General features: G+C 39.5%; 1 protein-coding gene across 6 annotated transcripts in view; it reads left to right on the top strand.

The window, feature by feature from the left end:
- The window catches only part of NFX1 (nuclear transcription factor, X-box binding 1), an 82,324-nt gene that overhangs the window by 34,032 nt on the left and 32,641 nt on the right, over positions 1–15,651 (top strand). For 4 of the 6 annotated variants that reach the window (XM_047699664.1, XM_047699669.1, XM_047699665.1 and 1 more), the window contains exons 8-11: positions 4,324–4,423; positions 4,507–4,724; positions 10,465–10,562; positions 14,233–14,305. In XM_047699664.1, the coding sequence (XP_047555620.1) occupies positions 4,324–4,423; positions 4,507–4,724; positions 10,465–10,562; positions 14,233–14,305 (489 nt within the window). The remainder of the gene's footprint in view (positions 1–4,323; positions 4,424–4,506; positions 4,725–10,464; positions 10,563–14,232; positions 14,306–15,651) is intronic. The other 2 variants (XM_047699667.1, XM_047699668.1) reach the window with 1 other exon arrangement.

Below are 15,651 nucleotides of genomic sequence, written 5' to 3' on the forward strand. Positions count from 1 at the left end.
TGTTGGGCTTCATCTCAGGACCCTGAGATCATGACCTGAGCTGAAGGCAGAGGCTTAACCCACTGAGCCACCCAGGTGCCCCCATATTTAGCTCTTGATGAATATTGTGCTTTTTCTCAGCTAACTCACCCAGGTCTTTTTTGTACGGATTTGTATGGATCCCAGTCTCTGCCTTTTCTGTTTTTGTGTAGGTGATTTTTCAAACCCAGTTGAAAACATTTTTTTTTTGTCTGCAGTAAATATCTAGGAGACTGTTATTAGGGCTACAAGTATACTTATTTATCTTCATTTGTAATTCTTCTAGGATCCCTTTCAGCCTTATCTAGAGATTTAATAAGCATTCCTCCCAGGGGTTCATTCATATGTTGACAAAAATGCTGAATAGGCTAAAGCTGGCAGCGGAGACCTTTTTCCAGACTGCCTTTGATTCTCTAATAATCTTCAACCAGCAGTGACCACCCAGCTCTTCTGTCACCAGCTCATATTGCTGTCTCTTGTGGCTTGGCATACATAACAGGGTTTAATGTTGTACTCAGGTTATTTCCTGATTGATCAGGGGCTCAGTTTTGGTTTTATTGTCACAATTTTCTGATCCTTGATTATTTTTTGTATTTTACTGAGCTGAATTAACAGTGTTACATTAGTTACATTAATATAGCATATTGATTTGACAACTCTATACATTACTCAGTGCTCACCACAATAAGTGTAGACTGTCACCATATATCGTTATTGTAGTAGTATTATTGACTATATTCTCTGTGCTGTCCTTTTCATCTCCATGACTTATTTTGTAACTGGAAATTAGTACCTTTTAATCCCCTTCACCTGGTTCATCCATCCCCCTGCCCACTTCCCCTGTGGCATCCACCAGTTTGTCCTCTGTATTTAAGAGTCTCTTTGGTTTTTTGCTTGCTTGTTGGTTCATTTGTTTTTGTTCTTTAGATTCCACATAAAAGTGAAATCATACGGTATTTGCCTTTCTCTGTCAGACTTACTTCACTTAGCACAATACCCACTAGGTCCATCCATATAGTTACAAATGGCAAGGTCTCATTATTTTTTCTTTTTCTTTTTCTTTTTCTTTTTTTTTTAAGAATTTTATTTATTTATTTGAGAAAGAGAGGACATGATGGGGGGAGGGTCAGAGAGAGAAGTAGACTCCCCACTGACCAGGGAGCCCAATGCAAGACTCAGTCCAGGGCCTCCAGGATCATGACCTAGCCAAAAGCAGTCGCCCAACCAACTGAGCCACCTGGGCTCTCCACAGAGTCTCATTCTTTTTGTGGCTAAGTAATATTCCATTGTGTGTGTGTGTGTGTGTGTGTGTGTGTGTGTGTATACATACATACATACATACATATACATACATACATACATACATACCACATATTCATCCATTCATCTGTTTGGACTCTTGAGTCGTTTCCATATCTTGGCTGTTGTAAATAATGCTGCAACAAGCATAAGGTGCATGTATCTTTGGAATTAGTGTTTTTGTTTTCTTTGGATAAAAGCCTAGTTGTAGAATTGCTCGATCATGGTATTTCTGGTTGTTTGTTTGTTTTTTAATATTTTTTATTTATTTAACAGACAGTGATCACAAGTAGGTGGAGAGGCAGACAGAGAGAGAGGGGAAAGCATGTAGGGTTCGATCCCAGGACCCTGAGACCATGACCTGAGCCGAAGGCAGAGGTTTAACCCACTGAGCCACCCAGGTGGCCCGGTATTTCTGTTTTTAATTTTTTGAGGAACCTCCATACAGTTTTCCACAGTAGTTGTACCAATTTATAATCCCACCAGCAGTGTACAAGGGTTCCTTTTTCTCCAGATTCTCACCAACACTTGTTAGTCCTTATCTTCTTTTTTTTTTTTCCTTTTAAGATTTTATTTCTTTATTTATTTGAGAGAGAGAGAGGGAGAAACAGCCAGAGAGAAAGCATGAGCGGGGAGGAGAAGAAGCAAAGCTCCCTGTGACCAGGGAGCCAATGTGGGGCTCAATCCCAAGATCATGACCTGACCAGAAGACAGATACCCAACAGACTGAGCCTTCCAGGTGCCTCATCCTAACCTTTCTGATACTAGGCATTCTGACTGGCATGAGGTGATATTGTGGTTTTGATTTACATTTCCCTGATGATGAGTGATGTTGCGTATCTGTCAGCAATGTGTATGGCTTCTGACACATTTTTAATTGGATTGTTTGTAGTTTTGGTGTTGAATTACATAAATTCTTTATATATTTTGGATATTAACCCCTCATAGACATCTCATTTTCAGATATCTTCTCCTATTCATTAGATTGCCTTTTTGTTTTGTTGATGGTTTCCTTTGCTGTGTAAGAGCTTCTTATTTTGGTGTAGTCCCAATGGTTTATGTTTGCTTTTATTTCCCTTGCCTGGGGAGACATATCCATAAATATGTTGCTAAGGGGAGTGTCCAAGAGATTTTGCCTATGTTTACTTTTAGGAGTTTAATGGTTTCAGGTCTCTCATATATGTCTTTAATTCATTCTGAGGATATTTTTGTGTATGGTGTAAGAAAATGGTCTAGTTTCATTCTTTTACATGTAGCTATTAAATTTTTCTAGCACCATTTACTGAAAAGACTTCCCCATTGCATATTCTTGCCTCCTTGTCATAGATTAATAACCATATGGGTGTGGGTTTCTTTCTTTTTTTTTTTTTTTAAGATTTTATTTATTTATTTGACAGACAGAGATCACAAGTAGGCAGAGAGGCAGGCAGAGAGAGAGGGGGAAGCAGGCTCCCTGCTGAGCAGAGAGCCCAATGCAGGGCTCGATCCCAGGACCCTGGGATCATGACCTGAGCCGAAGGCAGAGGCTTAACCCACTGAGCCACCCAGGTGCTCCTGGGTGTGAGTTTATTTCTGACCCTCAATTCTTTTGTTCACAGCTGTCTGCTCATACCCCCGCCAAAAAAAAAGTGCTTCTCTTCTGTCTGAGCAGAAACTTAACAAAGAAAAGCCTCCTTGCAGAAATTCCCAGTTACTAGGGTTTGTTGATTCCATAATATCGGTTGTATTTCCTACATCTGTATTCACTCAGTAAATCTTTATTGAATGAATGAATCAGTTTCAGAACAGGAGATGAAATTGCAAATGTACTTACTGGAAGATGGAATGTAGATTTTAAAAATCAAGCATCTAGGTCTTTATTGATTTGAGACTTTCCTGCTTCTCGTGTCTTATTGAAAGTTTTTGGTCTGTTCACGACAGTGTTTTATTTATAAACATTTCTAATGTTACTAATATGTGATTTTAAGATGTCATTTATTTTGATATTGATTTTCTGTGCAAGTAGATATCTAAGTTATACTGAGAAAGAAGGAGAGCATCATTAAGTCTGCAAGATTTCAATTAGTTTCTACTCTTTTGGTCTGCATCTATTATGAGGGCCAACTGTATTTGCCAGATTGATTTTTAACAAGATAAATTTTTTATTATAAATTGAAAATGCGAAGTGACACTTAGAAAAAACTATATAAATTGATGAAAATTAATTCTTATCCACCTTGTTACATATTAATACATCAGAAACCTAACTCCTTAAATATAACACATATTTCTTGCTAATATTAAGAAATGAAGGAACTAAAAAAAAAAAAGAAATAAAGGAACTCATTATTTCTTGAACCCACAGGACGATCTATAGATGTTGGATGGGGTTCTTTATCTAGCAAATAAAAGTCTTAAGAGTTTGAGCTTTCTACTCGGTGTGAATACTCAAACATGATTACTTCAAATTCAATGGTAGTAGAATACAGATTATTAAGGATTTTATATTACGCTGATTTTTCTTAATCCTTTTTAGCAATAGAAAGTTTTTCTGAGCATTTTAAGTGTACCCCAATATATAAAGTACTAAATCTGTGCTGCTTGGGTTGGAGTGAAGATTGTGGGGATCCAGTCCTCACTCCACTCACTCCATGACTGTCACCAGCTTAGCTTCCATCTCCTGTAACCAGAGGACCCCAGGGAGCCTGAGGGTGGATGGTTCTCAGCCATGGCCTTATGAGCCAGATAGTCTCTTAATTTAGAAGGTTGCTTCACTTTAATGATGTTTTGAGGATGTGCTGCAGAGGCACCAGGGGATACCGACAGTCTTACAAGGCCTTTTTTACTTCTTCCTATGATAAAGCCTCTTAGCTGGTCCTTAGAGCTGCTGTAGAAGCCACATTTGTTTCTGCATCAGGTCTAATCACTAATGAGTAGCATTTTGTGCTAGGTTCTTATAGATTGTTTGGAATATTTTAAGAACCCATACAGTTTACTAACCTTTGTTTTTGAAATTGTGTCCTCAAGTATGCTACTGTGGCAGCACTTCCCGAGATGTGTTATGTGGAACAGATGTAGGAAAGTCTGATGGATTTGGCGACTTTGGCTGTTTAAAGATATGTGGCAAGTAAGGTTTTATGTTTTTCTCAGATAGAATAGAGCCATGTTTTATGCAACAGTTACATAATAGTCTGTTGTTTTTCTTAACAGGGATTTGAAATGTGGGAACCATACATGTTCTCAAGTGTGCCACCCTCAGCCCTGCCAGCCATGCCCACGGCTCCCCCAGCTGGTGCGATGTTGCCCTTGTGGCCAAACTCCTCTAAGCCAATTGCTAGAACTTGGAAGTAGTGGTCGGAAAACTTGCATGGATCCTGTCCCTTCATGTGGAAAAGTGTGTGGCAAGCCTCTGCCATGTGGTTCCCTAGGTAACCAGTAGGCATATAGCTATTTTTAACAATCTGAATGGAAATGTTTGGCAGCAGTGACTATATAAGCAGAATAGTGTTAAATTTCAGTTATAATATCAGAGGCTTTTGAAAATATTAATGATCAAATTTGTGTGGGCGTTTTTCCTTTCTTCCTCAAAGTATACTTGTAAAAGCTCAAATATGCCCAAGTGATCTCTCCTTCTGCTTCGGATATTTTATTACTAACTAAGGACAGTTGTGAGATACTGTCCCATGTGGGGTGGCAGGGTGGGGTAGGGGTGGGTGGGTTATAACTTCTCTTAGTAGCCTGCCATAATATGAACACCACATATCCTTTTACCAATCTAGGGGTCAGTGAGTGTTTAAAGGCATTTTCATATAATAAGAACATGTTAAATTACTATGGGTGAGATATTTAAGAACTAAAATGCTAATAAGTACAATAAAACTTTAGCCATTTGGAATACTCAAAAAATACTTCCTCTATAGGTAAGTTTCCCATCTAGTTGGAAAAGACCTCCTAAACATCATTTTGGAAGGGTGGTTTTCTAAAAATTACATTTTCTTTCTTTAAACAGAGATTACTAAAGATAATTTCTTTCTTCTTTATTGACCCAGAGTAATCATTTTCCGGAACCTCAGTTACTGTAGTATGCTGGGTACAGTGATGCCCTTAGGGTCTGCTGAGGTTTCTCAGGCAATTTCCCTACACCAATGTGCAGTTTGAATTCCTTTATCTACTAGTTAAAGTTTTTGGTTGTTTATTTTCCTGTCATTGCTTTTAGTATGTCTGTGTGCCTACCATTAGTGACTCTCCCTTTTTTCTGACTTGTGGCTTCTGATTACTTGGATATAGAAACCAAAAAAAGTTTGTTGGAATTAGCCTTAAAGTAATAGTCTGAGCTCTGAGACATTCTGAAGCAGTCCTTGGGGAATATACCTGTATAGTTTTACAATGACCTGGCACCTTCTCTCTTGGGTGAGTGTTCAGAGGCTGTGTAAAATAGACATGGGCAATGGAGTTTATATAAGAGAGGTGTTCCTATAACTAATTAGTGAAGCTAAAATCTTTGGGTTTGGTTTCCATGTTTCTCAAAAAGAGGGATTTCGTACTTTTTCCAGAAGCAGCAAAAACTGGTAGGTACACCCTAATTATTTTTTTCAGTGTGATTTTAAAATTATGTATAGAGGAGAAATGCTCTTTTCTCATATTTTAATACATATTTTTACTGCATTGGGAAAACAAGTGTGTTGGTTCTCTTTGCCTACTATAAAAATGTATCTTCAGATAAGCTCTGTAAAATGGATATCAAATGGCTTCAAAATCCAGGATGGTAAGGGTCTTCCCTTTTCAGAAAGCTCATGGGTCAGTTTTGTAATGATTTCATATATGAAGACCAAAAATCCCACTGTGGGGCTAAGATATGTTGGCAATGAGAGAAAGAGGAAATGTAAATTGGGTAGTGCATGGGGACTTGACCAAGAGAAAGATAGTAATTGTCTGTATAAACAGGCCCAGGGGTGGGACAAGACCAGATGAAGGATTTGAGGTTAACCACTGTACCTCAACAAGTTTTTAATCATGAAAAATTTGTAAGGAATTAGGCTGTTGGATTAAGAAGCTCAAAGATAAGCCTATGGCTAGTGAAAACAATGAATGTCAAGTTTATTCAGATCTGGCTTATCTGTAGAAAGCTTGGTGGGATCTTTTAGTAGCTCACTCAATAGGAACTTCTATCCTAGACAGATCACTTTAGTACAAGACACTAGGGAGAGTTTTGCTTTCAGGATGGGAACATGAGCTACATGGACGCACTCCCCAGCAAAACAGGCAAAGCTAGGGAAAATTACTACAAAGCAATCATTTAAAGTTTCTGGAAATTGTCCTATGAGCATACATCAAATGGAGAAGTATTTATTAAAGAAAATCTAAAATTCAGTAAGAACAGCAAGAGTCTGTGTCGTTTAAGTCATAGTCCACTTCCTTTCTTCCTCCCCGAGCTCAACTTAACAAAAGCTCTACTCAGGATAGGTGTGCCAGGAAGATGAGGCTGCCTCTACCCCTAAGCTCCCAGTCAAGGGTTACCATATCTCACTGGGAAGAACAGACTGCCAGCATTTTTCATCCCCTCTAACTAAGTTGAAGAGGCTAAATTTCTGATAAGCACAGCTGAGAGGTCGGGGGCTCCTTTCCATACAGCCCCACCCATAAGTCAGTTCTTCCCCAGTCACAACAGGCTAGACTGTTGGGGCACCAGTCATCTTCAGCACAGCTCACTTTTTAGAGCAGATGTTCCACGCTGGAAAAATAAGCCAAGAAAACCAGAGGCTCCTGTCCCACTTGACACCAAGAGTAAGTGACTGAGACTTTTTCCAAAAGTCTACAAAGTAGTCCCCCAAAGGAATAGACCTTGATTTGAAACACTGTGGAGAAGTTGAGACCTTAAGGACTTTTAAAAAATAACACCTCTTTTTAATTAAGGGCAATAAGCTAAAATGTAAGCCAGCTAGTTCAGCAGAAAGAACCAGGGAAAGAGATAGCTAAGAGGAGCCCTTCTGAGGTCAGAACAAACTTCACAGACTTGACTCAAAGACTACCCCTACCCACACTTCATTGGATCAGAGCGCTGAGCAATTTATGCCCAACAGAGAGAAAATAGAATGAAGAAAAGTGAATGGCACCTCATACAAATGGAGTGCACTTTTAAGCCCATAAGCATATGTATAATGGGAATATCACAATGGTAGAAAGCAAAAGAAGTATTGGAATAACTGAAAACTTTTCAAGTTTATTGAAAACCATTAATCTGGGTGCCTGGGTGGCTCAGTGGGTTAAGCCGCTGCCTTCGGCTCAGGTCATGATCCCAGGTCCTGGGTTCAAGCCCCACATCGGGCTTTCTGCTCAGCAGGGAGCCTGCTTCCTCCTCTCTCTCTGCCTGCCTCTCTGCCTATTTGTGATTTCTCTCTGTCAAATAAATAAATAAAATCTTTAAAAAAAAAAAAAAAGAAAACCATTAATCTGTGTATCCAAGAAGCTCAACTTACCTAATAAGATAAATTCAAAGAGATTCACACCTAGACACAAGTAAAAAGCTGAAAGCCAAGGACAAGGAGAAAATCTTGAAAGCAAGAGAAATAGGATTCCTCACATACAAGAGAACCCCCTATAAGATTACAGCAGACTTCTCATCAGAATCAATGGAGAATACTACATCACAATAAGAAGACACTGGAATGAACTTTTCAAATGCTGGAGGAAGGGGTGCGCGGGGAACTGCCAGCTGAGAAGCTTCTGTCCAGCAGAACTGTCTTCCAGAAATGAAAATAAAAGCAGAGAATTTATTGCTAGTAGATCACTTCATAATAAATACTAAAGGAAGTTCTTCAGGATAAAGCAAATAAACCCAGATTTAAATTCATATGAAAAATCAAAAAGTAACAGTAATTTCGTAATTTTGAAGGACAGTGTAAATGCATATTCTCTTTGCAACTGACTTAAGAAGCGGTTGTATAAGAATGTGTAATTATATCATTAGGCTTATAAGATGTGGAAATACATTTGACAATAAGAGCACAAAGGGTGTGGATGGGACCACACTTGTACTGGAGGAAGGAAGTAGTACCAGGTGGTACCTCAGATCAGTAGGAACAAATGAAGAAAGCCAGAAATGGTAGATAAGATGATCAATACAACAAACCATGAATATATGCTTGCTTTCCTTTTCCTAGCTTTAATAGAAATTATAGAAAGTAATCTAATAATGTATTTGTGGGTTTATAACATGTAGACATATACAACAATAAAGCATAAAAGAAGCGAGAATAGAGCTACCTAGGAATAAGTCTTCTATATCTCACTGGAATTAATTTGTATAAATCTGAAGTAGATTCTGATAAGATGTGTATGGTAAGCCCTAGAACAACTATTCATAAAATAATCCCCCTAGAAACCTCCTGCACTGTTGGTGGTAATCCAAGCTGGTGCAGCCACTCTGGAAAACAGCATGGAGGTTCCTCAAAAAGTTGAAAATAGAGCTACCCTACAACCCAGCAATCCCACTACTGGGTATTTACCCTAAAGATACAAATGTAGTGATCTGAAGGGGCATGTGCACCCAAATGTTTATAGCAGCAGCGTCCACAATAGCCAAACTATGGAGAGAACCTAGATGTCCATCAACAGATTAATGGATAAAGAAGATGTGTATATATATACAATGGAATACTGTGCAGCCATCAAAAGAAATGATATCTTGCCATTTGCAATGACGTGAATGGAACTAGAGGGTATTAGACTGAGCGAAATAAGTCAATCAGAGAAAGACGATTTTTTTAAAAAAGATTTATTTATTTATTTATTTATTTTGACACAGAGAGAGAGATCACAAGTAGGCAGAGAGGCGGGCAGAGAGAGGGGGGAAGCAGGCTCCCCGCCGAGCAGAGAACCCAACTCCGGGCTCAATCCCAGGACCCTGAGACCATGACTTGAGCTGAAGGCAGAGGCTTAACCCACTGAGCCACCCAGGCACCCCCATCAATCAGAGAAAGACAATTATCATATGATCTCTCTGATATGAGGAATTTGAGAGGCAGGGCGGGAGTTTGGGGGGTAAGGAAGGAAAAAATGAAACAGGATGGGATCGGGAGGGAGACAAACCATAAGAGACTCTTAATCTCACAAAACAAACTGAGGGTTCCTGGAGGGTGGGGGAGTTAGGGAGAGGTAGTTGGGTTATGGACATTGGGAAGGGTATGTGCTATGGTGAGTGCTGTGAAATGTGTAAGCCTGATGATTCACAGACCTGTACCCCTGGGGCAAATAATACATTTTATGTTAATAAAAATAATTTAAAAAAAAAACTAAAAAAAAAAAAAACCTTAAAAATAGTGAAAAATACTATTAAAGGAGAAAAAATGTTATATTAGAAAATATTAACTTAATGCCAAAAAAGCAGTAAAGGAGGATTAGAGTAACAAAAACGACATGAGGCATACGAAAAGTAAAAGTTAAATGGCAGATATAATCCAACTGTATCAATAATAACATTAGTGTCAATGGATTAAACTACTAAAAATCAGAGGCTATCCAACCAAAATTTTTTTAAAAGCACAAGATCCTACTATGTGGTATCTTTAGAAAACTGACTTTAGAGTTAAAAATAAAACTAGGCCGAAAAATAAAAGGATGGAAAGAAACACATTTAAATAGCAGCCATAAGAGATTGTGGCTGGTCCCTGAGGGGTCCTTGAAACAGGATTTGTCCTAAACCTAGTTTAGCAGAATGAATGGTGGGCCTCTTACCATCAGGTAGTCGCGGAGCTGGAGTCAATGAGGTTATGGATCATGGTTTCTGATTGTTTATGATCCCCAGATTTTCAGAGTCAAGAGTACTTCAGTAAAGTCATCCATGGCTCTAATTTTAAGGATCTTCTCAAGTCTAGCCTTGAGGCTTGAGGCCTAAAGGAAGTCAGAACTGATTTTTTACTTAGGCAAAGCATTATGCATTCCAGAGACTATTCCAGGGACTAATTCTGAGCACTGCCTTTGCCGTAAAAGGCCCAGCCTGCCAGATGAAGGAAAGATAAGGGAAGAGGCTTCGAACACATTCTTCTTCCCTCAACTCTGATTCTGGAGTTGCGGGGCATAGAATTAGAAGACTAATGCGGCTAGTGAACTTGAGAGTCTGAAAATGAGTACTTGCAGTGTTCATTCCTAGGTCTTTTCATTTTTTTAAAGATTTCATTCATACCTGCGAAAAACTCTGCCATGAAGGAGACTGTGGACCATGCTCTCGTACATCAGTTATTTCCTGCCGATGCTCTTTCAGAACAAAGGTAAATCATAAACAATGTTAGAGTTATCACCCATACCTTTTAAATTAGTGATGATGGGATGGGAAGAATCAATATAACATCATAATGTTTTATTCCTATCATACTATGTATGATTCATTCAATCCAGCCGGTGTATGCTGACAGCAACCAGGGGCCAGTTGTAGGGTAGGTATTGGGGGTAGAGGGAAGTAGCATTCCAGGCTCAGAGACCAGTAATGGGGCTAAGCAAGCATACAGATAGCTCTACCAAATACAAGTGGTGATAATGCTAGATGCTGGTATAGAGCAAAAGCACTACTACAAGAGATTAGCTAACTAAGAAGTTGGAGAGAACGCAGTCCACAAGATCACCCTCATTTATGATACCCACTGCAAGAGTTTAGACCACTGCTGAATTAGAATAGTCCACAAGACCACCCTAAATTCTGATACTAACTGCAAGTCCAGTGTCCACAAGACCACCCTCAGGGTTTGATAATTCACTAAAAGGACTCAGCAGAACTCATTGAAAGCTGTTATAATGGTGCTTACAGTTTATTATGGGAGAAGGTTACAGATTAATAATCACCCAAAGGAAGAAACATGCCGGGCAGAGTCCAAGAAATAGCAAGTATGAAGCTTCTAATTGTCCTCTCCCTGTGGAGTTGGAACAATGTTACTTTCTCAACATCAGTTGGTAATAATATGCATGGAGTTTTGCCAACCAGGAAAGGTCACCCAAGCCTGGGTGTGCAGTTTTTACTTAGGCTCCATTGTGTACACATGGTTGACTGCCCATGTGGCTGATATCAATCTTCAGTGTCACCAGAGGTCTATGGTTACTGTGTGACCCAAAGTCCCACCCTGAAGTAAATCATTGGTCTTCGTGGTGTAGCCAGTCCCCACCTTAAGACTTTTCAGTATAGCCAGCCTGTACCCTAAGTTATGTTACACTGTGTGATGACCCAAGGCCTCAGGCAAAGAGTGCCACTCCTTCTGTCAGGCATGATATTCCAAGGGTTTAGAGATTACCTCCCTGAAGCCAATGGCAAAGGTCAACCATCCTTTGAGGAAGGTTAATTCTTAACTATACAACTGTTTTGTCAATTTCTACTTTCTGCCCAGGGCAGTTTTTATTGGCCTCTTGGTTAGAAAAGGGACATCTTAACATTTTTACCATTCCTTTGCTTGTAACCAAAGGTAGGAGCCTTGCTGTGCAAATCTTTGGGTAATCCAGCTTGGAGAACATACCAAGTATAAGTCTGTCATTTCTGACCCACTTTCAGTGCATAGTCACTGCTACCAAGCCCAAGGTCTGGGTAGCTGCTGACTTGCAAATGATTCTGAGGATATAGTCCATAAACTGGGAGCTAGCTTATTAGGTAAGCTTTAGAATAAAAATGTAAAAATAATGCGGTTTACATGTGGCAAAAGTTGTGTGTGTTTCTTTTCTTTCTTTTTTTTTTTATAAAGATTTATTTATGACAGATAGTGAGAGAGGGAACACAAGCACAGGGGAGCTGGAGAGGGAGAAGCAGGCTCCCTGCTGAGTAGGGAGCCCATATGGGGCTCAATCCCAGGACCCTGGGATCATGACCTGAGCCAAAGGCAGACGCTTAACTGACTAAGCCACCCAGGTGCCCCGTGTGTTTCTTTTCTGAAAGAAACTGCAGAGTACATGGGGCAGTAGAGATATTTTGAATGTCAGCTACAGCACCTTGAAGACTGTGAAGTACTGTAATGTAGTAATCACAATTTTAGTAATGCACAGAGGTGCTCTTTGTGACCAAGATGTACAGGCAGGGTTGGGGTGTGTGAGCTAGCAATGTCTACTGTCATTTTGTTTCTTTCTCCCCTGCAATCCCATTTCTCTGCTTTTTTGCTTTTCATTCACTATCCTTCCTCACTCTCTCTAATAGTGAATCCCATGGCAGTGAGTGTACTCATGAAAAGCTGTGTGTAAATGGAATTTTTTTTTAAAGATTTATTTATTTGACAAGAGATCAAAAGTAGGCAGGGAAGCAGGCTCCCTGATGCGGGGCTCGATCCCAGGACCCTGGGATGATGACCTGAGCCGAAGGCAGAGGCTTTAACCCACTGAGCCACCCAGGTGCCCCATGTAAATAGAATTTTTGCAAATAAGTTTTATTCTAAAATTGCTGGAGCCGTTCACTATCAGTATGAATTCTGTTGAAACCTTTTGACAAAGTGAAAAATCTCGTTGAAACTGTTAAGCATCGCCGTGTTGTTTAGCCAAATTTTTCGTGAAATGTCTTTTGTGATGGAATGGGCTTTTCTATTAGAAGTAAGTTTTCTCTTTTCCTTTTTTTTAAAACTAAGATTTTATTTATTTGAGAGAGAAAGAGTGAGAGAAGGCATGAGTAGGGAAGAGACAGAGGGAGAGGGTGAAGCAGGATCCCCACTGAGCAGGGAACCCAACTCCAGGGCTCTTGCCCAGGACCTTGGGATCATGACCGGAGCCAAACAAGGGCAGACACTTAACTGACTGAGCTACCCCTCGCCCCTGGAAGTGAGTTCTCTCGATAAATAAAACTTACTTCTTAAAGCTTCAATGGTGGTTTTCTTTTAATCACTTTGGTGGGGGTCTTTGAAAAATGTATGCTACATCTTACTACCTCTTAACAAAAAGTACTGTATTTAAGTTTTTGTTGGTAATTCATTCTGATTTTAGGAATCTATAGGAACTCTGCCTTTCCCTGCAATTATAGATACCACTCTAGTGTGTCATTTCTACTCTATAATCCAGTGTTTGCATTAGCTGGAACATTCACTCAAGCAATTTACTTGAGGCTACTCAGGATTCTAGAAGACATATGGGGAACTTTTTCTTATCATCCAACCTAGCCAACAAATTTATCTAAAACATCTTTCTAGCCAGAATCTTCCATTTCTTAGACCCTTTTACCTCTGTTTTCAACTCTAACAGCTGCATCTTTTTTCAGGGTCATTTTCACTAAGAAAGCATATTTTTGTCATTTTGCTAGTTTCTGAGTACATAGCAACCTGTGAGAGACATCAAAGACAAATTGAGTTGTAGATGGTAGGCAGCCAGCCTCCCTCTCCCCGAGATGACTGGCTTGCTCCCACACAGCTGCCTTTCCACACCTGTTACTTGGGATCATGCCTCAGCAAGTTACGTGTGATCTTTGGGGTCATTCATATATAATTACTACAGTAATACTTTGAATACTGAATAACTACTGTATTCTTCTTTGCTGCATTTCAGCAATGTCAGGGCTGCTCTCAAGTGTGTTGAGCTATTTGCTTCTAGTACTACATTATTACATATTTTCACATTTTCTGCTTTTTATGGCTTTTTCTGTCTACCCTTGCCAGGCAATTATTTTTCTTTGCTTTGTATACATTTAGCAGCCCCTCTTTCCATTCAGATTTTATAATTCCTTATCTACTTTAAATTAGGAGGCCAGACCACAAAGATTGTACAATTATATTATGAAGTGTCAGTAAACCTGGGGCCCTGTTGTGAGTAAAGCATATTAATACAGAGACTGAGCCAACCTAGTTTCCAGACAGATAGTCAATAAGTGACTGCCAGGGAAGTACAGGATATTTAGGATATACATGCTACATTTAGCACTATACTATAGTTGTGTCATTTCATTTATTCCTAAAGGAGTTACTGTCACTTTTTTTTTTCCTTTTTCCATAGGAGCTTCCATGTACCAGTCTCAAAAGTGAAGGTATGACTGGGAAGGGACAAGAGGAAACATTCTGGGATAAAAGTAATTGTTCTCTATCTTGAAAGGGGTTTGGGTTATGTATTTGTCATAGCTCAGTAAAGGTACACTTAAGATTTATGCATTTCATTGTATATAACTTTTACCTCAAAAGAAAAGTAAAAATCATAAATTGAATTCTAGTTAATGAAATGCTAAAATTAGGATAGGGTAAGTGTACTCATATCTGCAGCTGATTTTGAAATTCATCAAATATTAAGATAAATAGAATGGTAGATATGTGAAAAAGTAGTGATAGAATCTGAGTAATGGGCATGTGGATAGTTACTGTAAAGTTGTTTCAACTTCTTTATATGTTTGAAAATTTTCATAATAAAATGATTGTAGTAGAGGTGAAGGTGAATAATCCGTAATACAGTAAACTTCTTACACACTAACTCTGATGCTTGATCCCCATAAGGCTTGATATGGCTGTTGCATACCTGGAACAGATACTCAACCAGCAGCCTTCTTAGCCTTGAGGACTACCATTTTCTTTCTTCCTCTCTCCTTGATCTGACATTCCATACTATTATGATTCTGTCCTTTGCTAACCATCTCATAGTCTTTTGTTTAAGCCACCTGAAAACCTTCTTGGAAAAGTGATAGAAGTTAAATGTGTACAAAATAAAAGCTGTTATTCTGGCCAGGAAGAAGGCTGTATTGGGTTAGGAAGTTTTTGTTTGCAGGTATTGAAAACCCAGGGAAAAGTAACCTCAGCAGTAAAGGAGTTTACTGTTTCACATAATAGGAAGTATGGAGGCAGAACAAGTCCAGGCTTGGGTAGTTTCAGTCTCACTGATTGCAGAACACCAAGTCAGCCTCTCTGATTTTTTTGGTTTTCTCCTCATGGGTGTAAGTTAGCTACAGCAAATCCACACATCTTACCCAACAACATCTAAAGGAAAGAGATTCTTAAGCTTCCCTTTCTTTGTCCCCCCCCCCCCCTCCCAGAGAGCAAGTGAGGTGGGGAGGCACAGAGGGAAAGAGAATCTTAAGCTGGCTCCCCACTGAGTACAGAGCTCAACTTGAGGCTTGATCTCACAACCCTGAGATCATGACTGGAGCCAAAATCAAGAGTCTGGTGTGGAATTGACTGAGCCACCCAGGTGCCCCAAGCTTCCCTTCCTTCTTACCAGCAAGGAAAACAGTCCTGAGAGGCTCTTAGTATACTCTGTGTCACATGTTCCTACCTAACCCGGATATTAACAAGGGGAATGGAATTAACAGGGTAGATAGACTACAGTCAACCTTGAACTGAGGAGCACAGGGGCACCCAATTTCTGAACAAAATTAAGGCTCTATTAGCCTTAAGGAGGTGGGGAGTGGCTGTTTGGGAGGGGACTAGAAAT

This window comes from Lutra lutra, chromosome 13 (genome assembly GCF_902655055.1).
Source record: "Lutra lutra chromosome 13, mLutLut1.2, whole genome shotgun sequence".
NCBI lineage: Eukaryota > Metazoa > Chordata > Mammalia > Carnivora > Mustelidae > Lutra > Lutra lutra.